At 37.3% G+C, this 27,837-nt stretch overlaps 1 protein-coding gene and 1 long non-coding RNA gene across 2 annotated transcripts; one reads left to right on the top strand and one right to left on the bottom strand.

Moving 5' to 3' along the window:
- The first annotated feature begins 323 nt into the window (after positions 1 to 323).
- Positions 324 to 13,920, top strand: LOC133632187 (uncharacterized). Its single transcript, XR_009821664.1, has 9 exons — positions 324 to 481; positions 562 to 659; positions 3,784 to 3,860; positions 3,939 to 3,994; positions 4,068 to 6,982; positions 7,063 to 7,160; positions 8,951 to 9,027; positions 9,095 to 9,150; positions 9,224 to 13,920. It is a non-coding gene; the product is annotated as an uncharacterized LOC133632187 (long non-coding RNA).
- bcl2l10 (BCL2 like 10) lies at positions 12,414 to 22,375 on the bottom strand. Its single transcript, XM_062024466.1, has 3 exons — positions 22,264 to 22,375; positions 16,657 to 17,124; positions 12,414 to 13,180 (listed from the first exon to the last, which is right to left on the bottom strand). Exons 2-3 carry the CDS (start codon positions 17,119 to 17,121, stop codon positions 13,061 to 13,063), a joined length of 585 nt encoding a protein of 194 aa, XP_061880450.1. The 5' UTR covers positions 17,122 to 17,124; positions 22,264 to 22,375; the 3' UTR covers positions 12,414 to 13,060.
- Positions 22,376 to 27,837: the final 5,462 nt, after the last annotated feature.

Here is a 27,837-nt window from a genome sequence, read left to right as displayed (position 1 = left end):
AGACTCCAGCTGCACAGTATCGTTTTGACTATAGTAGTGGTGGAGAAATGGGGGAGTAAGAATACTTTCACTTTCGATTTGAGCAACAGTGTCTTGTTTCAGGTTTAATGATTGTCTGGTTGACAAACTGTATTTGTTAGTGTTAACTCAGATCAGATTCACTACTGACACTCCTTTCCCAAATGATCAAAAGGCAATGGATGAATGTTTGATATTTTTCATGATCATCAATATTCAAGAACTCTGAAGTACTAGAGACGTCTATAGTACTGATTAAAGGGAGTTTAAGTTTGGTGAAACCAGTGGAAGAGGAAGCTGCAGGGAGTGGTGGATCCTCCCACTGGGTGTGTTTCAGCACATAAAAAGACAAAGTGTAAGACGATCACAACTTTGTTTAGGATCAACTTTCAGCAGCACACAACGTCAGTCTTCCTGACTCACACAACAACAACAACATGGTCAACGTCAGAGTTGAATACTGGTGAGTTGTGAAGCCATTGAGTGTTCATGCTTGTGTTGTTGTTCTTGTGTAATGATTGCAAGTTGTGTGTTGTGTCACAGTGGTGCCTGAGGGTACAGGTCCAGGTATGAAACCCTGGCAAGGTATCTTCAGCTGAAGATTCCTGGCGTGCAGGTTTCTGGCAACGTTGGGAGGAGAGGTACTTTTATTTTTTTTTATTTTTTATTTTTACCATACAAACATATTGATGATTTGTTATCATTATAGACAATCACCTGTGTTTGAATGCTATACAACTCAAACATAAAAAATAAAAAAAATTAAAATTGAAAATACATTGGTACAGTGGAATACCATTATCAACAAGCTATATATAATTAATACTCTGGTTTATTAATGTAAATAAATCCTTAATAAAAAATATTAACTTAATATTTTTTATAATAACTATGCAAATGAAAATTTAAGTTAAAAAATTAGTTATTAAACAAAATAAAAAACAATACAGTATTTAAATATAATGTACTAATTATTACTGAAGTAAAATGAAACAATATAAAATATGAAACTTATATTTAAGTATATATACTGTACTATATATATGTATATACATACACATGTATATATACATATATAGACACATATATGTATGTGTGTATATATATATATATATATATTTAACTATACATGTATGTATATATATACTGTATATACACACACAAAGTGTACATGTTTGTTTAAATGGTACACAATTATTATGAGTTAGTTCATTCATAGTCTGATTTAATAATGTAATTGTCTTAACAATATAATTATTGACAGAAAACATTGAAAATTATTTTATTAATTTTTAATTAAAAATGTTTTAATTAATTTTAACTACAGTATGTAAGATAAACTAAGTGAATAAAGTAAAATAAACAATATATATATATATGTTTGTGCATATATATATATATGCACAAAGAAGACTATCTCTCCCGGCTGGCCTTGGAAAGCCTCGGGATCCCCGGGAGGAGCTGGACGAAGTGGCTGGGGAGAGGGAAGTCTGGGCTTCCCTGCTTAGGCTGCTGCCCCCACGACTCGACCTCGGGTAAGCGGAAGAAGATGGATGGGTGGAGATCAAAGTCTTGCTTCGAAACCGAAATGTTGCTTGTGTTCTTGGCACAGTCTCGTGGGCGCGGTCGCAGTGTAAAAGTCACGACTCTGGAGGGTAACACGGTTGCCATCTTGTGGCCAATATTGGTTACTGCGCTTTTTGTGTCGCGCCTTTCTTGCTTGCTCGAGTTGAGTTGAGTTTGAGTTTAATTCCAACATGCAAGTATACAACATGATACATCACAATTTCCAGTTTCTCTTTTCAACATGTTCAAAAAGGAGTAGGAAGAAGCAGAGTTTATTTAATCCTACCCCTTTTCTTTTACATAACCGTTGCTAAAACTTTTGTTCACTTCCTGTTCTCAATGTATTCACAATATACTCCATAATAATCACAATAAAAATAACTAAATAAATAAATAATAATTGGTAAAGTAAGTTATATTTCATATGATTAGATGAATAAGATTATTTTGAGAATGAATGAATGGATGGATGAAATAAATTCAGAATGTTTATCATGGTTCTTCTTCTTTGTACTTTGTAAACACTTTAAGTTTGAAGAGTTTCTTGAAGTGGATCATATTAATACATTGTTTGATTGCTTTGCTTGATCCATTCCATAATTGAATTCCACATACTGATATACTGAAGGTCTTAAGTCTTGTACGTGCGTACAAATGTTTTAAATTACATTTTTCTCTACGATTATATTTGTCCTCTTTTTTGGAGAAGAATTGTTGTATATTCTTGGGTAGCAGGTTATAGTTTGCTTCGTGTATAATTTTAGCTGCGTGACATTAAATAATACATTATTGAAGACATGCTGACTTTTAGATTTCCATATGAACTTATTTTTTTTATCAAGATTGTATCCGCTTCTTTTTGATGTACAGTGTTCCCTTGTCTAACGCTGGGGTTACGCTCCAAAAAATACCCGCTTTAAGTGACACCCGTGTAGTAGTTGATTTTTTATTTTTTTATTTTATGTGCTTTAGTTCTTTATATATATTTTTCGTTTACACTATGTTTTTTCATTTACTGGATTTTTTTTTTTTTTTCATTTAGTGTTCATGTTTTTTCGTTTACAGATTGTTTTTATTTATTTATTGTGTGTTTTTTTCTTTACAGTACTGTACAGTATATTTTATCAATTAGGCAGGTGGCAAATACTGATTACTGCGCTTAGTGAATCGCGCCACTGGAGTGACACTAATACATGAGGACATGCTGACTTTAAGGTTTGCATATTATGATCTTGTTTCAACCACCCTAGAGTCAGATCACTTCATATGTGACACTTGTTAACTGTTAGCATGCTAACATACTTAAATGAACATGCTACCTTTTTTATATAACGTTACGTTTTTTTCTCTACTTAGACCGCCATACACCTTGCGGTCATATAACTTGGTGTGTGACACATGCTAACTGATAGCATGCTACCGTTTTAGACTAGCTCTGTAGCTCGTGTTGTACAATTACACCTAAAACTCACGGATTCAGACACTCGGCACCATCTAATAAGTACGGCCGATTCCGGCGACCCCCGGCCAGAGGTCCAGGGCACAGACAGCAGGCCCTTCAAAATTTCTGTGGGAATTTTCTAGTTACCGTATTTTTCGGACTATAAGTCACAGTTTTTTTCATAGTTTGGCCGGGGGTGCGACTTATACTCAGGAGCGACTTATGTGTGAAATTATTAACACATTACCGCAAAATATCAAATAATATTATTTAGCTCATTCACGTAAGAGACTAGACGTATAAGATTTCATGGGATTTAGCGATTAGGAGTGACAGATTGTTTGGTAAACGTATAGCATGTTCTATATGTTATAGTTATTTGAATGACTCTTACCATAATATGTTACGTTAACATACCAGGCACGTTCTCAGTTGGTTATTTATGCCTCGTATAACGTACACTTATTCAGCCTGTTGTTCACTATTCTTTATTTATTTTAAATTGCCTTTCAAATGTCTATTCTTGGTGTTGGGTTTTATCAAATACATTTCCCCAAAAAATGCGACTTATACTCCAGTGCGACTTATATGTTTTTTTCCTTCTTTATTATGCATTTTCGGCCGGTGCGACTTATAATCCGAAAAATACGGTAATTATTTATTATTTCAATTTTGATGTCCTCTTTTTGTTTGTTGAGTTTTGCCTTATGTTTACTTTCTTATCATGTCCTGATCCATGCTGTTGTTGCCCCCTGCAGGAAGCTTTGAGGTGATGGCGGACGACTGCTTAATTCACTCCAAACTCCAGACTGGATCTTTCCCGCCTGAAGACAAGGTATCGGTCACAGCTGTCAATCAACGGTGACGTAAGACACCTGACATGTGATTACAATCATTCCTTGTGTTTTGTCAGATTGCATCGAAAGTGCAGAAGCTGGCTAAACACGGAATGTAAACGCTGGCTACTGGGTGAGCATCCTGAAGGTCAAAGGTTACTGGTTGTCGGTCAGGACTTTGGTTGATGGCTTTCGTTTCTTTGCAGAGAACCAGAGCGTGATGGGATCCGAGTCCAGGAGGCCGGACGCCGACTTCCTTCTTTGAATGACTGTGCACGCTGAAAAGCAGAAAAAGGCGTGCACACGATGTACACGTGTAGAAGGTTTTTAGCTGATCCGGGGTCAGTGGAATTGTTCTCATCATGACAGTCTGGTATACTAAAACTCACAAGCAGTGGCAGGAAAAAAAAGACTAATTTTGGTTCCAAACATGTAACAAACAATTGGTTACCATTTTTTCATACCTTTTTAGTACGAAACTAAAAAAAATAGCTAAGTGTGCTATTTGCACAATTAATATTTAATAACTATTGAAACATTTTCCTGCAACTTCAATAAACTGCTGCATAAACTACAGCTTTGCAGATTTTCTTTGTAGTCTTCCCAGCAGGCACCAGACATTAAAACAACGTTGAGGCCTTGTTGAATTAGGCCCTGACGTCGAGCAACTCAAACATAACGTTGAAACAACATGCTTTTTGACAACGTTTAATCAACGTTGGGTTCTGATGTTGATTAGACCTTTGAAATTTGCTCATTTCCCAACCAACAATGTGGATCCAACTTTGGACATCAACATTGCCTCAATTTACCAATCCAACTATTTTGCAACATCGTTCAAAAGTCCGTTTTAAAGGACATGTATGTCTAATCAAGGTTGTATCAATGTCTTGTGCCGGTTGGGTTACTACGGTACTAATGGGGTGGCGTAGCTCGGTTGGTAGAGTGGCCGTGCCAGCAACTCGAGGGTTCCAGGTTCGATTCCCGCTTCCGCCATCCTAGTCACTGCTGTTCTGTCCTTGGGCAAGACACTTTACCCACCTGCTCCCTGTGCCACCCACACTGGTTTAAATGTAACTTAGATATTGGGGTTCACTATGTAAAAGCGCTTTGAGTCACTAGAGAAAAGCGCTACTTAAATATAAATCAATAAATAATTCAATAATTGGCTTTTTGAAGTAGTGACAAAATAAAAAAAATCTTCACTTCATTTCAGTATAGCTGAAAAAGTAAAAGAAGCTATAAAAAATTCAGCAAAACGTAAAGAAATATTTACACAAAATAAATCAAAAGTTTTAAAGCACAGATTTGCTGCAGTTAAATGCTAACAACAATGGTGGTGATGGTAAAAACTTCAATACAAAGTAACAGGTATGTTCACCTTTTTATTACAAAACAGTGACAAATAAATAGAACAAAATCTGTGTTGGGGGGAGGTGTTGCCATAGCAACCATTTGTTCAACAATCCGACCACCGATTGGTCCCTGGTTCAAACATTGGGGAAAAAAGAAATAAAGAAGGTACATTTCACAACAAATAGCACCGTGGTGGGGTTGTCAGGCCACCGCCAGCTGTGCTGACCGGCCGATAAAAACACACAAATACAAAACACACACACGCACGACAAAGCATTTAAGTCAACTCCAAGAAAATAAGAAAAAAAAAGTGTTCCAGCGCTTAGTTTTCTTTGTTATAAATATAATATATTAATTTGGACAAATGTAATCCATGACCTTTGTGCTAAACACTTATTTGAAACCCGAGTAAAATGTATGTAAATACTGTGTGTATTATTACAATATTTACTGTATTTTCAGGACTGTAAGCCGCTACTTTTTTCCAACGCTTTGCACCCTGCGGCTTATAAAACGATGTGGCTAATTTATAGATTTGTCTTTGCTAACGGCCATGATGTTTTGTTTTCAACAAATAGTTCTCAACACTAACAGAGACACTGAAAAGGTGTGTTACTCTTTGTGCTATGGCGCCATCTTTTGGACGAGTTGGCTCACTGCGGGTGCTGCGGGTTGAAAATGTACTTCCTGTTTCGTGCCTTGAACCAGAACTATAACTGTCCATAGCATATCTGCTCGAAAAGGATTCTTCATTCATCACTCCAGGCAACGGTTGTAAGTTTTACAATATAACTAAAACAATTCATACTTACTAGGTTGTCCCATGTGTGATGTCTGTAGCAGTGTTTTCATGCATATTTGTGTGTGCGATCGTAATGTAGTCAAACTAGTGTGTTCAGCATGAGCCAATATGCTAACACGTTTACAAGTGTCTGTGTTAGTATTATTAACTTTTGATATTGTTTCAGTTTCATAAATTCCCTAAACCTCACAGTGCAGTTGTTGAGTGTGTTTAACTGGTTGGAGAGTGAGCTTTCGCAGCTAGTGGGTCCATGACCATGACTTCTGTTTTGTTTGATCAGCCGTTTAACTGTTGTGTGACAGGCACCAGTTGAAAACAATTAAGGTATGTAAATAAACATTTACAAAATATTCCGTACCAGGATATATCTGCGGCTTGTAGGCTGGAACAACTAATATATGTAAAAATGTTTATTTCTTTTAAAATTTGGTGGGTGCGGCTTAAATACCAGTGCGCTCTATTGCACGGAAAATACGCTAAGAGAGTAAAACCCAAGAAAGATGTATGTAATTGACATACTATTCATCTTATTTGCAGGCTAAATGTAGTGTCTTTTTTAATCCAGCAGACGGCCATTATGAACCATCAACACACTCATAAGTGCCGTGTCAATACAATCAGTGAGTGTGCCATACGCTCACTGAGACGTCATTTGCCCATCACTACCTAATGTCTGATGTTATTTTTCATGATCATCAATATTCAAGAACTCTGAAGTACTAGAGACGTCTATAGTACTGATTAAAGGGAGTTTAAGTTTGGTGAAACAAAGGTGGAAGAGGAAGCTGCAGGGAGTGGTGGATCCTCCCACTGGGTGTGTTTCAGCACATAAAAAGGCAAAATGTAAGACGATCACAACTTTGTTTAGGATCAACTTTCAGCAGCACACAACGTCAGTCTTCCTGACTCACACAACAACAACAACAACAACAACAACATGGTCAACATCAGAGTTGAATACTGGTGAGTTGTGAAGCCATTGAGTGTTCATGTTTGTGTTGTTGTTCTTGTGTAATGATTGCAAGTTGTGTGTTGTGTCACAGTGGTGCCTGAGGGTACGGGTCCAAGTATGAAGCCTTGGCAAAGGAACTTCAGCAGAAGATTCCTGGCGTGCAGGTTTCTGGCAAAGTTGGGAGGAGAGGTACTTATTTTGCAATAAAATACCATATACTTAAGATGTGTTATCATTTTGGCCAATCACTTGTGTTTGAGTGCTGCAAAGCTCACGTATGAAAAACATTTTAATGAAATAGTACCGTCAGTTATAAAGTCTGATTTAATCATGTAAATAAATTCCTATTTTAAAAAAAACTTTATTTTTTATTAACTAACTGAGCGAATGAAACCGTTTAAGTAAACAAAATAATAATTGAAAAAAATTGGACACACCCTTTCCTTCAATGCGTTTTCTTTATTGTCACTGAAGGCATCAAAACTATGAATGAACACATGTGGAGTTATTTACTTAACTGAAAACATGTTTTATACTCTAGTTTCTTCAAAATAGCCACCCTTTGCTCTGTTTTGTACAAAGAAACTTGCTTGACTCACTTGGAAAAAGAGAAAATTAAGCTGCTTCCTGTTTTCTTGACACAGTCTGGTGGGCGGGGCCAGTGTGGCACAGTCTGGTGGGCGGGGCCAGTGTGAATGTGGAACACGTTTGCCATCTAGCGGCCAATTGTGCTCACTGCGCTTTTTGTGCCGCGCCTCTCTCGCTTGCTCAAGTGACAATAAAACATTAAGATGTCGAACTCAAGGCCCAGGGGCCACATTTGGCCCGCCACATCATTTTATGTGGTCCGCAAAAGCCTTGAAATAATATGCATCAATAAAGCCCTTTTTCTTTTCTTATTAAATGTATTCATTCTTTCTGTTTTGAGAGAAAACATACCTGAACTGCATGCAATTGTAGGCTATATATTTGTATTCAATATTATCTAATAATGTAACAAATATTATATTATCATACATTACATGTTTTCTTCCAATTAAAATAAATACTCTGATATCTGCTGGACTTATTATGTATGAATCAGTAATAATAATAACGTTGTTCATGTTAATAATGTAATGTTAGCTACATTTTTTTGAATTTAGGTTGGAAAGTATGTAATGATAATGAACTATTAGATTTGTGTTTCCCTAATGATGTAACAAATATTACATTATCATACACAAACTTTTTTGTTAAAATAAAAAACAATTATCTGATTGACTTATAGGATATGATTTTAAAGCAGGTTATCCATTAAATTGGAGGTTGTAAAAATGACAATACATTTTAAGGTAAAAAAAAAAACCTGCTTGCTAGAATTTTATCAATAAAAAAACAACATGATTCTGTTTTTCAATTCCATTAGTAATACATCTCACAAACAACAACCATAGATTTTACAATTTAAAAAATGGTCGCTCTGTCACCAGGATTTTACTGTAAAAAAAAAACAGTGCTACCATTTTTAGTGTTAAAAAAACATCACGATAATATTTCTGGCTTGAGAGCCAGACTAGAGCTGCTAGTCTACAAATTGTTGTTTTTTTACAAACGTAAAAAAATCTAATAATCAAATACATGTGGTGGAATAGTGTAATAATATCATGATGTAAATAAATTGCTCTGTTCTATTCTGAATGTTGCTCGGCCGGGTTTAGTTTTGGAATTGGAATGGTATTATTGTGTATGATATTGTTGGATTGATTAATAAAAAGAAATAAATACAAATAAAATAAATGATGTAAATGAGGGGAGCCACTCATTTACATCATCTCAGTGGAGATGAGTGTGTGGGACATGCTGACTTCCAAGTCTACTTCTTCATTTCAACAAGATTTTGTCTGCTTCTTTTTTTCTTGAGTTTTGTCTCTTTGCGTTTTTATTTTATTTTATGTTATTCCTTTCAATGTCTTAATTGGTGCCGTTGTCGCCTGCAGGCAGCTTTGAAGTGATGGTGGACAACATGCTGGTTTACTCCAAACTCGCCACTGGAGAGTTCCCCACTGCCAGCGAGGTAGCGCTCACAGTCCAAGTTGTGTCTTAGTGTCGTGTCATTGCAGCCTCTTGCTCTCTTTTCTTAGATTGTAGTCCAAATGCGGACGTTGGCTGGATGCAGAATGTAAACGCTGGCTACTGGGTGAGCATCCTAAAGGTCAAAGGTTACTGGTTGTCGGTCAGGACTTTGGTTGATGGCCTTTGTTTTTTTGCAGAGAACCAGAGCGTGATGGGAGCGAGTCCAGGAGGCCGGATGCCGACTTCCTTCTTTGAATGACTGTGCACGCTGAAAAGCACAAAAGGCGTGCACACGATGTACACGTTTAGAAGGTTTTTAGCTGATCCGGCATCAGTGGAAGTGTTCTCATCGTGACAGTCTGGTGTACTAAAACTAACAAGCGGTGGCGGGAAAAAATACTAACTTTAGTTCCAAACATGTAGCAAACAATTGGTTACCATTTTTATCCCTTTTTTAATCTAAAAATGTGTTATTTGCACAATCAATATTTAATAATCCGCTTGTTGAGACATCTTCATGCAACAGGATTTCTGCAGCAAATTTAATTGAATGCATTTTAATGCATGGTAAAGTAAATGTAACGGCCATATCCTACTGCACATTGTTATTATATATTATCAAAAGCTTACAATTGTCTGTTTGAACAAAATTGTAACCATTTCACAAAGATGATGAATTGTTTATATTAACTAGCCAAATTAGATAGATAGATGGATAGTACTTTATTGATTCCTTCAGGAAACTTCCCTCAGGAAAATTGAAATTCCAGCAGCAGTGTACAGAATTGAGATCTAATTTGAAAAGTAAATAATGGGGGTATGAATGAAAATAAAATAGAAAACATTACAAGAATAAAAATAAAAAGCGACAATAATAATACAAATATAACAGTAAAAATAGGAATATAACAAGAGAAACTAGGCAGTAGTGACCAAGTTATGAAAATGTATTGCACTGTTAATTGCACTGTTTTTTGTTGCCACAATTAAATTAAGCGGTAATGTAATCATAATACATAATACCAATGCAAGTAAACCTTTCAAACATAATCAGCATATTTTTTAACTACTGCAGTATTTTTACTATTCTAATTGTAAGGTAAATAACGTCATTATCCTGAATACAGTAGATAAACAATATGTACGAACAAATAAAAATGGACTCCCAATCTCTGTTAACAAAAAGTACAGTTTTTTTCTTCCCTCATTTGGAAAAACTGCATCAGGTGCTTTGTTTTGTCTTTTTTGTTGCCATCCCGGTGTCCTGAAAAAAAAAGTGCTGCTTCATAAAAAGAAATGCAAGCAGTTACATAATGAGTAATGGACGAATTTGGTTGAAATTTTAAGAACATGTCCGAAATAGGTCATGGAAAAAATGCTTATGAATTTTTTGATTCATAGATGAGCTTGTTAAAAATACTTTTGACATTCATTCTGTCATCATACAGCATATGATGCATTTTAGTTTACCAAGGTTCATACCCTTTTTGTTTTGGTTTGTTTCCTGGTGTGTAAAAAAAAAAAATGCTAAAAACACCCACAATATACCAAGGAGTTATTTTTACCTTCATGCGTGCGCATGCCCAGTAGCGTTGGGTAGCACATTTTCTCTAACCTGACTCTCGCCAGATCCTTGTAGTTCGCTGAGCTCCACACAAGGATCTGGGACTTCTCAACAGGAGATGTATTTCAGAAGGCGGGGCTTTGTAAAAAAAAAAAAATCATTGTATGTGATTGGATAAACCACTTGTCTGTTATCTTGAATGACGTGCTACTTCAACCACTCACATCGAAATCAACCCGTGACGCTGATTTAAAAAAAAAAAGAAGTATTTATTGATTTAAACTTTTATTAGTAGATTGCACAGTACGGTACATATTCCTTACAATTTACCACTAAATGGTAACACCCGAGTAAGTTTTTCAGCTTGTTTAAGTCGGGGTCCACGTTAATCAATTCAAGGTAGCTCATGGAGCTCAGCGAACTACAGGGATCTGGCAAAAGTCAGGTTACAAAGTGTCAGCACACCGGCAGTGGTTGGTCCGTGCTGATGGCTCCTGTTGCTTTCTGTTTGAAGATGAAACATTTGGCTGTTTAAACTTTTTTACTCCCAACTTTCGTGAATTAGCTGAGCTTCTCACTTGTGAGTCTCGACTAGTTAGCTAGCGGTCCCATCCATCCATCCATTTTCTACCGCTTATTCCCTTTGAGGTCGCTGGAGCCTATCTCAGCTAAAATCGGGCGGAAGGCGGGGTACACCCTGGACAAGTCACCACCTCATCGCAGGGCCAACACAGAAAGACACTTAAGACAGACAACATTCACTCACATTCACACACTAGGGCCAATTTAGTGTCCCGCCTGCTCATATCGAAAAGAGATGGTGAATGACTGACAGGAAGCTCCACTCTGCTCATTTACCGCTGCTGCCAAATAATCACGGCAGGTGGTGAATGCGATGCAGAGTGAGACTTCTTGTCTCCAGTTTGAAAGCCACAGAAAAGAAACATTTATCCATGACGGCAGTTACCAAATTCATTTAATTGAATGACTATCGGCCCAGGCCTAATTGTGTGACATTTTAAACAGTTACAACAATGTCATGTTTTTGCCATTCAAGCCCTTAATTTGTGTGCAAAATCCATTTAAAGCATTTTAATGACCCGCGGGAACCCTTAAACTACTTTGGCTTTGCAGTTGTATTGCAGTACTAATTGGCTTTTTGAAGCAGTGTATTTACCGTATTTTTCAGACTATAAGTCGCAGTTTTTTCATAGTTTGGCCGGGGGTGCGACTTATACTCGAGCGACTTGTGTGAAATTGTTAACACATTACCGTAAAATATCAAATAATATTTAGCTCATTCACGCAAGAGACTAGACGTATAAGATTTCATGGGTTTTAGCGATTAGGAGTGACAGATTGTTTGGTAAACGTATAGCATGTTCTATATGTTAGTCATTTGAATGACTCTTACCATAATGTTACGTTAAAATACCAGGCACGTTCTCAGTTGGTTATTTATGCCTCATATAACGTACACTTATTCAGCCTGTTGTTCACTATTCTTTATTTTAAATTGCCTTTCAAATGTCTATTCTTGGTGTTGGGTTTTATCAAATACATTTCCCCAAAAAATGCGACTTATATTCCAGTGCGACTTATGTTTTTTTTCCTTCTTTATTATGCATTTTTGGCCGGAGCGACTTATAGTTCGAAAAATATGGTACATCATTTCAGTATTGCTGAAAATACAAAATACAAATTAAACAGATATTAGAAATATTTACACAAAATTAATCAAAAGTTTTAAACCACAGATTTGCTGCAGTTAAATGCTAACAACAATGGTGGTGATGGTAAAAACTTCAATACAAAGTAACAGGTATGTTCACCTTTTTATTACAAAACAGTGACAAATAAATAGAACAAAAATGTAAAAATATAACAAGATCTGTGTTGGGGGGGAGGTGTTGCCACAGCAACCATTTGTTCAACAATCCAACAACTGATTGGTCCCTGGTTTAACATTGGAAAAAAAGAAATAAAGAAGGTACATTTCACAACAAATAGCACCGTGGTGTGGTTGTCAGGCCACCGCCAGCTCTGCTGACTGGCCGATAAAAACACACAAATACAAAACACACACACGCATGACAAAGGAAAACAAGAAAAAAGGGGGCCCAGCGCTTAGTTTCCTTTGTTATAAATATAATATATTAATTTATACATTGTAGAACACAACTGGAGTTCAAGACGTGAAGCTACGGCTAAAAAAAAGGCAGCTCAAGTTTAAAAGCAAACAAAAAGCTGGAGGAGGCTTCACTACTCAAAGTGTTGACACGCGGCGTCGCTCCAACACGTGTGAAGGCATTGGGATCGCTTGTACAATCGAATGGAGCAAGAGACTAGCGTGTGTGTGTGTGTGTGTGTGTGTGTGTATGTGTGTGTGTGTGCGCCTGGAAACATTCGGCCCATTCAAGAAGGAACAGCTCGATTCTGCAGCATGTTGTTGATAAAGAAAAGTGTGTAGCTAGCGAACTAACAGGAAGGTGAGGCCCGCCAGGCCCACACCAGCTGCAGCAAACAACGCCGTCTTCATGGACAAATCCTGACTGGCATCTCGGCTGCTGCAGAACTTGCAGAAACCCTCCTGCAACACCAAGCCCAATTAGTCAGCATGAAGTCCATAAACAATACATTTATGAAGTTCCACATGATTAGCATCACATTAACACAAGTAGTGAAAAGGCCACGAGCTGATTGCAGTACTGACAGTCACCACCAGGGGGCGCATCTTATTAGTTTGTGGACAACTTCTCAATGCTGCAGTGTGTGATTTAAAGTAACACACACACACACACGCACACACACGCACGCACACACGGTGTGGTGAAATTGCCCTCTGCAATTGACCCATCCCCTTGTTCCACTTTACTATCCTGGAAAATAATTTTTTGAACGTTTGCTCATCCATATTGATGATTACATATGACGTGGCGATAGTGAGTACACAGCCAATATATGGCAGACAAAATGTCACAATACTACAAGTGGGAAAAGAGCATTTATGTCTGACTGTGTACTACCCCCACTGAAATAAAGACGTTTCAATTGCATAAATTATTATTAACCTTCCAATAAAGAAACAATCATTCAATTATGAAAATATTTACCACTGGTATTAAATATAAATAACATATAAAAAACAAATATAATGTACATGCCAAAATAGTGAATGGTGTAACAGACAGTCAATGTGTGGGGGTTACTTTCTTTTTCTGTGCACTAAATACATATTCAAAATGGCGATTGGGAACATTTTAGGCTGAAAATGACACATTTGGCCATTTTCACACTAAAGTTTTTGCCTGACGAAAATTGGGCACTTTTTTTTTTCAACTTTTTCCTGTAAAACTGATTTTTCTAAGCTTTCCCTTGATAGAATGACTTAAGCACAATATTTCACTTTTCTCATGCTGTCTTTAACATTACACATCTATTTCAACACAGAAATGTATTGTTAGTGTAAATGTTTGTACGAAGAAGGAATGAACACAGAGTTATTTCCATGTCCAGCAGTCACACTGTGCTGACGTCAGCAATGTCACAGTAACCAAACACACATTTGCTTCCACAAAGTCTGGACAAGTTGCGCAAAACTTCCACAAACACTTTTTCCCCCGTCACGAAACCCAGGTCATACATGAAAACAAACGTTTCAGTGAGTGTATTGTATTGCACCTGAGAGCACACCTGTTGTCGCATCCAGGTGTTCTGTACACAGCTGCTGCTTTGTACCACTAACTTCTAGCATGACAACTTGGCCGTTACCTATTACTACTTCTGGCTGAGCTGCTTTGTGTCCGTTGAGAGCAGCTGCCGACTGTGTGTGTGTGTGTGTGTGTGTGTGTGTGTGTCCATTGACAAAAGCAGACAGACAGCCAACTGTTGCTATAAAAGCCTATTTATGAGGCGTCTGTTCAGAAATAGACTTCCCCCAAGTAAGAAGACTACACAAGCTGTGGCTAAACAAGATGTCTGCTGCTCTGCCTCACCACAAAGCCAAAAAATAAATAGAATACAAGCAGATTGAGATTTAGAAAATTTAGTGGGTGTTCCTACTTATTAGCAGTGGAGTGGTGTGCTTCAGGGTTGTTTACATACACACACACATAGAAATAGAAAGTAAACATTCTCAAACAGGTGCTTTCCAAAGTTAGACGCTTCAGTGACTTTCACTTTTAACTCACTTGGGGATTTTTCCTGTAATTTTCTTAAAGCGATTCGGGGGTACTTTTACACGAAAGGCCTGGTAAAACTTGAAGTTTCATGTAGACATGGTCTAAAATCTATATGGCGATACATATTACAGCCTCCTAAATAATATATCAGATTATTTATTTGGCATAGTGATTTTAGGGCTATATAAATAAACATTGATTGATTGATGTAAATAATAATACAAGCGTTTCAAAACCTAATTTGGCTGCTGACATGCAGTAATATATTACATTATTTCTGGTTGTATTATTTTCTCAAAACAGTTTTTAATCTATTTGCTCATTTACTGTTTAATATATGTTCATTTTCTATTCCTACAGGGTTCTATCTACACTTTTATTGTAATAAGCACGTAGTCTTCATACATTATATGACTTTTGGGCAATACTACAAATTTGATGTATTGATCCAATACAGAGGATTTACAGAGGCAGTATTATTGGAAATACCAATGCTGATACTTAAAAATTTTCAGCATCATTGAATGATTACATTTTTGATCACACGTGATCCAACAATATCAATGAAATATTTGTATTATTTCCTACAATTGACTGTGACTTAAATCCTTGGGTTTTTGCCCATAAAGTCCTCATGTGTCCAGGGACTTATTTTCCTCATGTGTCCAGGGACTTATTTCCCGAGTTTGTAAAAAATTATAAAAATGACAATATTTTTTATGTTAAAGAATATCAATCTAACCCCTGTAGTACCGACCATATACTGATAATTTACTAGGTATCATTGCGACCTGTTCACCTTGTTTTCCTTTAAGAGCTCTAGCTTGCGGTTAGCCTATCGTCCTACAGTGTAGCATGTTTAGCTAATCCTTGTCCTCCAGCGATAATGTTACATGTAAGCAAGTTTATTTGCCATAAAAGGAGGCAAGGATTGCTGACTTGTAAGTGGCTTTGCACTGTGGAAGGCGCTTAGCATTATGTCGCAGTCAAATTAGCGGGACACAGCTAGAATGTGTCAACACGATATTATAAAAAGCTCTACTGTTGGCCGCACGCAGATATCAGTACTTGTATCGTTTGTAGTCTAAACTACACGACAAGTCAGCTACTACTGTGCGATATACAGTATACACCTTAATACGACATGAAAATGTCTATAAATCTAATTCTCAATTGTTTATATTGTAATTTCAAGTAATTAACAACGCTGCTACTTTACGTGATCATATTTACATCTTTGAAAAAACTTCACGGAGAGCATGAATGTCAACAACATTGCTCAGACAATTGAAGCTAAATCAACAAAACTCAGAGGAATTGGTGCCAAAAGAACTCTTGTTTGGATTTAAAGTCAGACACCAAACATCAGTAGGCTGATCTGCAAAACATGTTGCCAACAAAACGCAATTACTTTTTTGTATCTCTTGGAAGAAAAAACAGAGCAAACAAGTAACGGATTTCTTGGACAAGCATTTCTGCTGATACCAAGAAATTACAGATTCCATCTCGAAATTCATATGTGGACATGACCCTAGTATCGAAAAGAAGGGCTGATACCAGCAATTATTTTGATCTGAATGTTACGTTTTTGTCCATAATCACACAGAACTAATGTGATATAGGAGTTTAAGACATTAAAATATTCTCACATAACATTAAAAAGAGGATTTAAAACTAATTATTGGAAATGGGTACATAAACTAACATGCGTTTAATTTAGTCAATTGTCGTCGTGTGCTAAATGTTCCGGTAGTGAAAAATATGCATGACCAAGGTACTAAAAGTAGTAGCTGATTTTGAGTTGGACCATGGCTGCGTACAGTAGGTAGCATGCAGTGGAAGGAGGTAGAACAGTATAGAATATTAATAATGTCGTAGCACTAACCCATTCATCGTTCTCCAGCAGCCACTCCTTCTTCTCCTCTCCAAGGAAAACAGCAATAGTCTCTGCCAGCCTCCTGCAGGTTTCAGGTCCCCGTCTGAGGTCCGGCCCCGGTTTGGCGGCGCTCTCCTTCTGCTCTTTCTGCTCCTGGAGCATCCTGGCCAGCACCCCCGTGAAGGCGAAGAGGGACACCACCCTCCCCCAGTTCATGAGTCCGTCCCCCACCAACTCCTCCATTACCTTCCTGAGACTGGCGCACGGGTCCGGCCCACACTGTCTGAGGAAGGTCTGAGCCAGCGTCTGGAAGCGAGCCTTGTTCTGCGCCTCCATGTCCTGGGCCACACGCCTCATGGCTGCGGCTGACTCGCTGGGAGGCGGTGACGGAGGGGCCGCGCGGGGGCTGCTGCAGCACAGGGCCAGGTAGTCCTCGGCCAGGGCAAATGTCTCGCTCCACAGCCCGCACGACATTTTCTGCAAACAAAACACAATGCATTTACTAACTTATCCAGTGATCCACTAAACTACTGCTATGGCGCAAAAGGGGAGGTCGTTATCGTACAACCACATTTTTTTCACCTAATTGTTTGGGCTGTTACCAGATGTGACGCCACTGACAGCATCCTATAATTACGACTTTAAAAATTTCCTTGTAAGTTTAGTTGAAGGCAGTTGGCCTTTGCCATTTTTCGGTATCACTTTGTTTGAATTGCGTTTACAAAAAGCAAGACAGGAACACACATTTTTTTATGCATTCTAATTTGTAAAATAAGAAGGCAAACAATTTAGCTAATAAGAGTCATCTACTGTACCCATAAAGCACTCTAAAAACATAAAAAACCCACCAACAATACTCCATTTACATGTTGTGACCTGCATATTAACCAAGTAATAGAGATGCTATTTTAAGCGATTACCACCAAAAAACTACTTTCAACAGCACCGTGATCTCAAAGGAAACTAACTTATGCGGCTATTGACATGCTGAGCTGTGAGCTGCTGCTGCTGAGTTGGTAAAAGTTTGTGCTAGTTTAAAAATAATCTCTGTCAACAACACTGGTCAAAGATTGTCTATATGACAGGAGGAACGCTCGGTTCTTTTTAAGGCCTTCTGCAAAAGTTCTCAGAGATCCTCTATGTGACTAGAGATGGTACCGAACTCCGTACTTTTATAGATACCGACTGAATTCAGTCGGTACTACTAAGTATCCATTCATGTTAAATCAAACGGTGCCATATGTCGATCGATGCCTTTATTGTCAGTGATGTCACTTCCAGTTGCAGACTATGCACCGTCTGATACACCCACCCAAACAGTCTAAGTAATGTTATCAAAGCAAGTATGCCTGATAGAAGATGCTTTAACATTAAAGAAAGGCTGCACTTTTCCAAAATGCTAAAATACATGAGTTTTGCCATATACATGCTACTGATTAGCGATTTTGTATGGCCAGTTCAACTCTTCCAAATTAAAAGTACAACTAAAATGCATGTTACGATCATACAGCAAGTGTATAATAATTCAGCTTCATGGCACAGACTCCTTTCTAGCAGGGCGACAAGGGATGTAACGATATAAAAATGTGACGAAAACGATCACGGCCATCACTATCGCAGTATTGTTGAATGTGTTCAAAAGGTACTTGTACAGACACACACACAAACACTGAAATCTTTATGTAGATTTTTTAAAAGTAACTAAAATAGACACTGTTGGAAAGCCCACTATTTAGCATGTCATGTTCCTTATGCTTCACTGATTAAACTGTTCTGGCAGGCGTTGTGGCGTCCTGATATGTTCAGCAGAACACAAAGTAAAAACACCTTTGTCTCGTATTCCTCCAGGTATAGAAGGATCACTCTGTGTTTATATAACTTTACATTGTATAAACAATAATAATAATAGGGAAAGACATGCATGTCTCTTGAATATATGTTAGCATTTAAAATAGTGAGCTCGCCTCAGTTCGTCCCTGAGTTTATCAAAGTGCGGCTATCAATTACGTTTTTCTGCTCATTTTAATTTACAATTGAAATACTCCCGTACATCCCTAAAGACAACACACTGTAGCCTGTACACTACTGCCATCTAGCGTCTTGGAAGTGCAACTGCATGCAAAGTCTACAATAGAATACCTGCAAAAGGAGACTCAGAAGTGTAAGAAAACAAGATATAACAAACTAAATTGCACATTATAAACATCACATTGTTAAATGTAAAACAATTATTTATCAAACAATTAACAGGTACAAAGGGAGGGCATATTAGCAACATTGCAGGAATAATATTTTAGTCTTCTGTAGTGTCTCTTCGCAGCAAATTTTGGTCTGAACTGACTTTTTGATTGAATACTTAAAAAAAATCTAACTTCATACAGATACAGCCTAAGAAAACAGGTCTAACATTTCTCCAGCACAAAGAAAAACACAAAAGTCACGGAAATTGGTACCGTATCGTAGGGCTGGGCGATTATATGATTGTGATTAATTTGTTTGATCACAGTGATTAGCTGTTAGCATATATATTACCTCGGTCAAACATGGTGGAAATGTCTTGTTAAAAGTAGGGCAACAACAATGTTTGGTATAATCCCGCACGGAACAATGTCTTTATTGACTGTATGCTTTGTGTCTCTCTCTGATCGTATACGTTTGTGTTGTGTTCTTGTGTGTTACCAGCCTGTCCCTCCGTCGCGAAAGTCAGGCTTGTCTCGACGCAATTAATGTTCCATCAGTGTTGTGCCACTTCCCCCTTACACAGCTGGAAGTGCAGCATAGAATAATAATATAAAGAAACATCCATCCATCCATCTTCTACCGCTTGTCCCTTTTGGGTCGCTGGAGCCTATCTCAGCTACAATCGGGCGGAAGGCGGGGTACACCCTGGACAAGTCGCCAAACTCTACTTTAAGAAATAGCAGCAACTTCAGTGACAGACTTTAATCTCACTGCAGCTCAACAGGGATCCTGCCCTCAATGTGGAGTCGCAGGCAGGTACAGAATGTCTATGACTGAACTACTGTATGGCCCCGACTGGGAGATTACTGTATTTTTCGGACTATAAGTCGCAGGTTTTTTCATAGTTTGGCCAGGGGTGCGACTTATACTCAGGAGCGACTTGTGTGTGAAATTATTAACACATTACCGTAAAATATCAAATAGTATTATTTAGCTCATTCACGTAAGAGACTAGACGTATGAGATTTCATGGGATTTAGCGAGTGACAGATTGTTTAGTAAACGTATATAGCATGTTCTATATGTTATAGTTATTTGAATGACTCTTACCATAATATGTTACGTTAACATACCAGGCACGTTCTCAGTTGGTTATTTATGAGTCATATAACATACACTTATTCAGCCTGTTGTTCACTATTCTTTATGTATTTTAAATTGCCTTTCAAATGTCTATTCTTGGTGTTGGGTTTTATCAAATACATTTCCCCAAAAAATGCGACTTATATGTTTTTTTCCTTTTTTATTATGCATTTTCGGCCGGTGCGATTTATACTCCGGAGCGATTTATACTCCGAAAAATACGGTAACTGCTTTGTAGATACACTGAGATTAAGTTTAAAGTTCATTGTTCTTCATGGTGTTTTTGAAACGGCACCATTTTCCCCAAAAAAAATTTCAACTAACTTGAATAGAATAGAATAAAATAGAATAGAAAGTACTTCATTGATCCCTGGGGGAAATTCAGCACCACAGTTAACTCACTATAGACAATAAATACTACACAGCATTATTCGCATGTGAATAATATAAATATATTATACACATATTCTACATTTAAGTGCAGTCAAGGAGAAACCCCACCGTCAGTAGGACGAACAAAACACTTCTAAACTGCATGTTTAGAAGGGCATGACTAGATAAAAAGTAAATGTAGAGTAAATGTAAAAGTATAAAAAGTACAAAGCGAACAAAGACAAAAGACAGACTGAGCGAACTGCAGCAGCGGCGGCCGTCTAGATCAGACCTGGGCAAATTAAGGCCCGGGGGCCACATGCGGCCCGTTAAGCTTTTCAATCTGGCCCGCCGGACATTCCCAAATAATTTTTTTTTTACATGTTTAAGGTGGAAAGTGTAGCTGCCATTATGATGTGCAGTGATGTTTTCTAATGACCGTTAGTGTTGAACTATACTAAGTACTTCAATGGTTGGAATCTGCGCTTTTGGATGATATACCAGTTACTATGGTAATCTAATTAGTTACTATAATAATCGACATCACAGCAGCTCAGACGAGGCACCAAGCAGTGTGGGTGGGAAGCGTTTCCACAGACGCGGAAAAAGATTTTCACAACAAAGTTCTAAAGCTTAGTGATATATCAGATTGTAGGTTGGTTTATTTTGTACCCTTCGCGTTCATATTTCACTGTTTGTTGCATTTTTGTTGCGTTTCACGTGATTGTAAAATATTACGATCAAAAGGGGGTGTGACATTCATATTTTGTCAATATTCAGTGTTTTATCGTTCATAGAAAAATGTAAAATTCCATTACGTTTTTTAAGGCGGTCTGTCATGACGTTTTTAGCATTCAATCAGACATTGTGAGGTTTTGTATTAGTGTTCCTAAAAATGTAAAATATGTCGATCAAAAGGGGGTGTGACATTCATATTTTGTCAATATTCAGTGTTTTATTGTTCGTAGAAAAATGTAAAATTCCATTACGTTTTTTAAGGCGGTCTGTCATGACGTTTTTAGCATTAAATCTGACATTATTGTGAGGTTTTGTATTAGTGTTCCTAAAAATAGATATACTGGCCCCCAGACTCTTTTTTCTCTAAATGTGGCCCCCGAGTCAAAATAATTGCCCAGGCCTGGTCTAGATCGACGCATGCGCACTAATGTACCAAGATAATTATTTTTGATATGTACATTTTCAGAATGTACTTGTTCTGTTTTGGGCCTAAGTAAAACAAAGCAAATAATTTGAAGTTGTTGTAGTTGTACTTTTAAAGTTAACTTATGCCATGATTTTACCCGTCTTGCCCACGTGGGAATAGATGTTCCTCCATGCGGCCCCTAAAATAAAATGAGTTTGAGACCCTTGCTCTAACATGAGTGTGGTGTAATGAAGACTAGTCAAAGATCCTTTAAAATTACTAGAAATATATATGCTTAGCAATGTTGGTCATTCTCAGCTGAACTCAAGCGCTGATCTGACGTCATTTCCGGGCCACATTTGACCCACGGGCCGCAATTTGATCACCTAGGCAGTTAAGCTAGGTTAGCATTTTTTTAACGAAACCCGAATTTCAACCAAATTCCAAGCACGACTTTCCGCCACAGATGCCGAATGTGTTGGTTCGGTTACACACCGTGAATTACGCTGGTTATTGGGGGGGTTTGAAGCGGTGAACTTGAGGTTAGCTCGCCGGCTTCCCAGGAAGCTAGCTAGTTACCAGAGCAATGGAGGACACAAAGGACCTACTTCACTACGCCGGAACACCGACTCTTTCAACTCAAAGCCTGCACAGGCGCAGACACACATTCGCGACACTTTCAACAACGCCAAACGCATAAAGACGTCCACGTAAATGTAGCTACATTTAGAAGAAAATGAATTGGATTAGGGTTAAGGTGAAACAAAAGCGCTTACCCTCCCAGCGACAATCAGACGGCTCTCTGCACGGAAGAGGAGGCGGAAGGAGACGCGGAACACTCTGGAGCAAAGCGGCTTGCCTTCTGACTGTCTAACTCCGCCTGCTGTCTTTTAATGCTTTATAAAGAAATAAAAGAGTTCAAAAGTCCCTTTGTTACCACTTGCATGATGACGTCACAAACGTCAAAGAGAAAATATGCAAAAAAACATTAACCTCTAAAGAGAAAAAAAAAGTTTATGGGGGAAAATTACCAATTTTTGGGTGATTTTTTTTACAGGTCATGCTGCCATTTTAATGTGAACTTTTAAGATATTTTTGACAATACATGAACAGTTGTATTACAATACTAAATGTGAACAATACCAAAGGTTTAATAATAAAAAACAATTTTTTTTGAAGATGCACTTTTTCCTGATATATTTTTTTTATATATAAACCAGACTTTAGTTGTTTTTATTTTTTTTAAAAACAAAAAAAACATACATACATATTTGGATAATACAAGTTTTATAGTCCTGGTGCTATTTGTTAAATCAACATAATCATCATAAACCCACAAAAGATGTAAATAAATGAATACGAGCACAACATACAGTGTATTTATATTATTTTATAAGTATATTGAATTAAAACTATTCCAAAGTAGAACATCAATTTAAAATAAACATTTGTTTATTTAAAATGCCCTTTAGAACACATGTTTAAATAATTTCTCCTGCACAATTACTTTATATAATGTAATAATTAACTTTATTATGACAAGTTAATGCTTGATGCATTGAGTACTTCAACTGAAGTTTATGGGGTGAAAATGACAAATTGGGTGATTTTTTTTGACATGTCATGCTGCCATTTTTTTGTCAACTTTTAATATATTTTTGACAATACATGAACAGTATAGCATACATCCAGTTGTATTACAATAATAAAGTATGATATTAAATGTAAACAATACCAAAGGGTTAATAGTAGAATAAACATTTTTGAAAATGCACTTTTTCCTGATATTTTTTTTTTACAAACCAGGCTTTGGTTGTTTTTATTACAAAAAAAAACAACCATACAGATTTGGATAATACCAGTTTTATAGTCATGGTGCTATTTTTTTCTAATCAATATAATCATCATAAACCCACAATAAGATGTACATAAATGAATACGGGCACAACATATATTTATATTATTTTATAAGCATATTGAATTTAAATTATTCCAAAGTAGAACATCGCTTTAAAATAAACATTTGTTTGATTAAAATGGCCTTCAGAACACATTTTTAAATAATTTCTCCTGCACAATTACTTTATATAGTTTAATCATTAACTTTATTATGACAAGTTAATGTTTGATGCATTGAGTACTTCAACTGACCTATCTTATATGAACTAATCACTATTGATTGTAGCATTCATGATGCGATTATTGTTATTAATTTGAAGTGCTTCTGTCACCATCAACAATCTTTGTCAAATGGATGTATGTAAAACTTATGTAGTTCATTACAGCGCTTCTCAAACTTTTTTCACCAAGTACCACCTTAGAAAACATTTAGCTCTCCAAGTACCACCATAATACAGGAGTGTAGTAGGCCTAAGTATACGTTAAAACAAGGCAGAGGTTTTATTTAACAAGTACAGTTAATATTTGTGGCCACTATAACACAACACACAGTTTGACAGTAACACTGTGTCTGAATATAGGAAAATAAAATACTGTACCTAAATTATAAATCCAAATCTTGATGGAACAGGCGTACTATTAGTGGTACGCATACCACAGTTTGAGAATCACTGGTTTATACAGTATATTATTATTATTGTTTAATATAGTCATAATATTAGTTGATTTTTTTTTTACCAATTGTATTTGTTATATATCAATATTTACTGTATAATATTTATTTATTGAAGTAATTGTACATGGTTGCTGTGGTTTCCAACTTTAAAATATCCACTCTGGTGGGTGATGAGTATAATAAGGAGGTGGGATTAAAGAAGTCAGTTTGTTCAAACAAGTGAATGCAAATAAAGTTTAGTTAGGTGCATCTGCTGCCATTTGAAGTATCTCTTATCAGCCCCTGACACCAGGTACTTTCCCATCTACTGCACAGTATGAATATTTAACCACATGCTAAGAAATATTGAGTCGATTTGAAGAAATGTCATTGGGGGGGAAATTACACATGAAGTTTGGTGGTCTGTGACTGAAACTACCGGTAATGCTGTTTTTCTGTGATTAAAAAAAACAACTGGGAAAAAGTCCATCAATGTTGTGATGTCACGCAGTGACAGCGTGGACGGCTCCCCTTTGACCTGGAGTGCAGCATGAAAAGACAAAAGGATCAATCAATATTACATGTTGTGGACAAACCCTCTGACCTCATAACAACAACAGTATGGATCACTAGTTCTTTCAAGGCAGTGACGTTTTTGATTCATTGATTTTATTGAGGCATCTGTTGGGAGCAAGGCAGGGGATGTCCAAAGTGTGGCTTGGGTGCCATTTACAAATGTGGAAAAAAAAAACATCACAAATATGGAGCTACATCAGGTCCAACAGTTTTGTACTTGGAAGAAAAAAAACTTTGAAACTGAAAAATCATATATGATCGTATTTAAAATAAAAGTAAGTGCACACATTTTTTTTCAGATGGAAGAACGTTATTATTCACTCTGTTAATACATTTATTTAGATTTTTCACTTTCATTCATGTATTTTGATATATGAGCTACCGTGTTTGGCCCGAATTTAGCATGGGGGGCGTGTCATTAACTGTAAGGGGCGTGGCATCATGACATGTTGCCTTCAGGGAACGTACTGTGATGCTATTTATTTATTAGCTTTCGGGAATAAAACCAAGACAGACACAACGTGAAATTAGAAACCCAATATGAATACGAAATAACTATATTTGAAAAAAACAAAACAATGATTAGTATGTCACGTTTGGGCAATTTTTTTATCTAATTAATTTGTCATGTCTTGTCGTCCCAAGTTCTTAAGCTTCATCGGTATTGGTTTGCTAAATTAAAATATCCTCTCATTCTTTATGCTATTTTTCTTACATTTGCTCCACATACAAACACACTTTTATTTTTGTTTATTGTGAAGACCTGGGACACAATCGGGGGATTCACGCAGACACAGACAAGCAACTTCACATTACAAAACTAACAGCAATTTTCCTTTACTTAGTCTCATTGTACACAACTATGGTGTGTTTGAGGACGGATAAACAAAGCAAAATAGTGAACGATCGGCTAAGCACAATGAAACAAAACAACGTAGACATGCAAAACTATGAGCATTGGACTTTTGGTGTCGCCACATGTGGTTAAATACTGCGGCATGGTCATGCTGGACCTTCAGAAGGCCTTTGACACCGTTAACCACGCTATACTGTTGGATAAGCTCAGAGCAATCGGATTTAACAAAACCTCATGGAGCTGGATGCAATCTTACTTGGAGGGGAGGGAACAGGTGGTAGAGGTGAACGGCACCGTGTCGCCCCCCCCCCCCCTCTCGGTGAGCTGTGGAGTCCCCCAAGGCAGTATATTGGGACCTTTACTGTTCCTAATATACATAAACGACATGTCATCGGCATGCGACTGTGAATTGTTTTTGTTTGCGGATGACTCTGCCCTGCTGGTATCCGGCAAGGACAAGTCACAGGTGGAGAAAATTCTCAGTGCTGAGCTCTGTAGAACTTGCACCTGGCTCGCTGACAACAAGCTATCCATACACTTGGGTAAAACAGAATCCATCCTGTTTGGGTCCCACATCAAACTTAAGAAAGTCAATGACTTCACCATAAAAGTAGGTGATATTGTTATCACCAGGAAAGATGAGGTCACCTACCTAGGTTCCATTCTAGAGGCTAACCTTTCCTGTGATAAAATGGCAACCAAGGTAATCAAAAAGGTTAACCAACGAACGAGATTTCTCTACAGAATTTCCTCTCTGGTCAACAAAAGCACCTTGAGGATTCTGGCGGGAACTCTCGTCCAACCCTTTTTCGATTACGCATGCACCTCCTGGTACCCTAGCACCTCCAAAACCCTCAAATCTAAACTCCAAACATCTCAGAACAAGCTAGTCAGGTTACTTCTAGACCTCCACCCCAGATCCCACCTCACTCCTACCCACTTCTCTAAAGTGGGCTGGCTCAAGGTGGAGGACAGAGTTAAACAACTTGTACTGAGCCTAGTCTATAAAATCCGCTACACCTCCCTGATACCGAAGTACATGTCAAACTACTTCCTTAACGTAAATGACCGCCATAACCACAACACCAGGGGGTGCTCCACTAACCACGTTAAACCCAGATTCCGAACTAACAAAGGTCTTAACTCATTCTCTTTCTATGCCACATCAATGTGGAATGCGCTCCCAACAGGTATAAAAGAAAGGGCATCTCTATCCTCCTTCAAAACCGCAATAAAAGTTCACCTCCAGGCAGCTACAACCCTAAACTAACACCCTCCCCGGATTGCTAATAATCAAATGTAAACAATCAAATGCAGATACTTTTTCTTTTTCTTATGCCTTCTGATCTCTCTCTCTCTCTCTCTCTCTCTCTCTCTCTCTCTCTCTCTCTCTCTCTCTCTCTCTCTCTCTCTCTCTCTCTATGTCCACTACTTGATGTCCATATCTCCCCCCCCCCTCCCTCCACACCCCTGATTGTAAATAATGTAAATAATTCAATGTGATTATCTTATGTGATGACTGTATTATGATCATAGTATATATGATAGTATATATTTGTATCATGAATCAATTTAAGTGGACCCCGACTTAAACAAGTTGAAAAACTTATTCGGGTGTTACCATTTAGTGGTCAATTGTAAGGAATATGTACTTCACTGTGCAACTTACTAATAAAAGTCTCAATCTCAATGAATCAAAAAGCCTTCATAAAGTGTTGAGTTGAATTGTTCCAGTTCCTATGTTCCCTGAAGGCAACATGGTAGGATAGCCCCTATCCTTTTTGCTAAGCTACTGTATCTGTCATGATGCTACCTCCGTCTCAATTGATCTGAAAAAAAGGATTTGAAGCTGAAAAAGAAAGACCTGAAAATGAAAATATTTTTTTAAATGTTTAAAAAAAAAAAAGATTTGAATCTGAAAAGGAAAAATGTGAAACCGCCCCAAAAAAAATTATGTAAAAAAACAAACAGATTTCAATGTGAAAAAGAACAGATGCTCAAATATCAAAATATATGAAGGTGAAAAATGAAAATAAAGAATTTATCTAAATGTAATTACCAGAGTGAATCATATTTATATTTAACCTGAACAAAATTGCGAAAAAATCTTTATATAAATGATGATGTAGTTTTCAAAATTCAACATCAAAACTTCTGATACTTTCAAAGTGAAATTTTTCAAGGACAAAACTTTTGGCCTAATTTAGGGCGGAATAAAAGCCACAACATGACTAGAAACATGAACATGAATGAGATCATTCATGTAAGGTCTGATGAGCACTTGTTTGATCCACATATCCTTTTTTTTGAATGACTGATCCAAGTTGTTGGTGTTTTCTTGCTCTCAAATGTAAGTAAAGGCCT

Source organism: Entelurus aequoreus, linkage group LG02 (assembly GCF_033978785.1).
Source record: "Entelurus aequoreus isolate RoL-2023_Sb linkage group LG02, RoL_Eaeq_v1.1, whole genome shotgun sequence".
Lineage (NCBI taxonomy): Eukaryota > Metazoa > Chordata > Actinopteri > Syngnathiformes > Syngnathidae > Entelurus > Entelurus aequoreus.
This window is presented reverse-complemented; position numbering and strand designations above follow the sequence as displayed.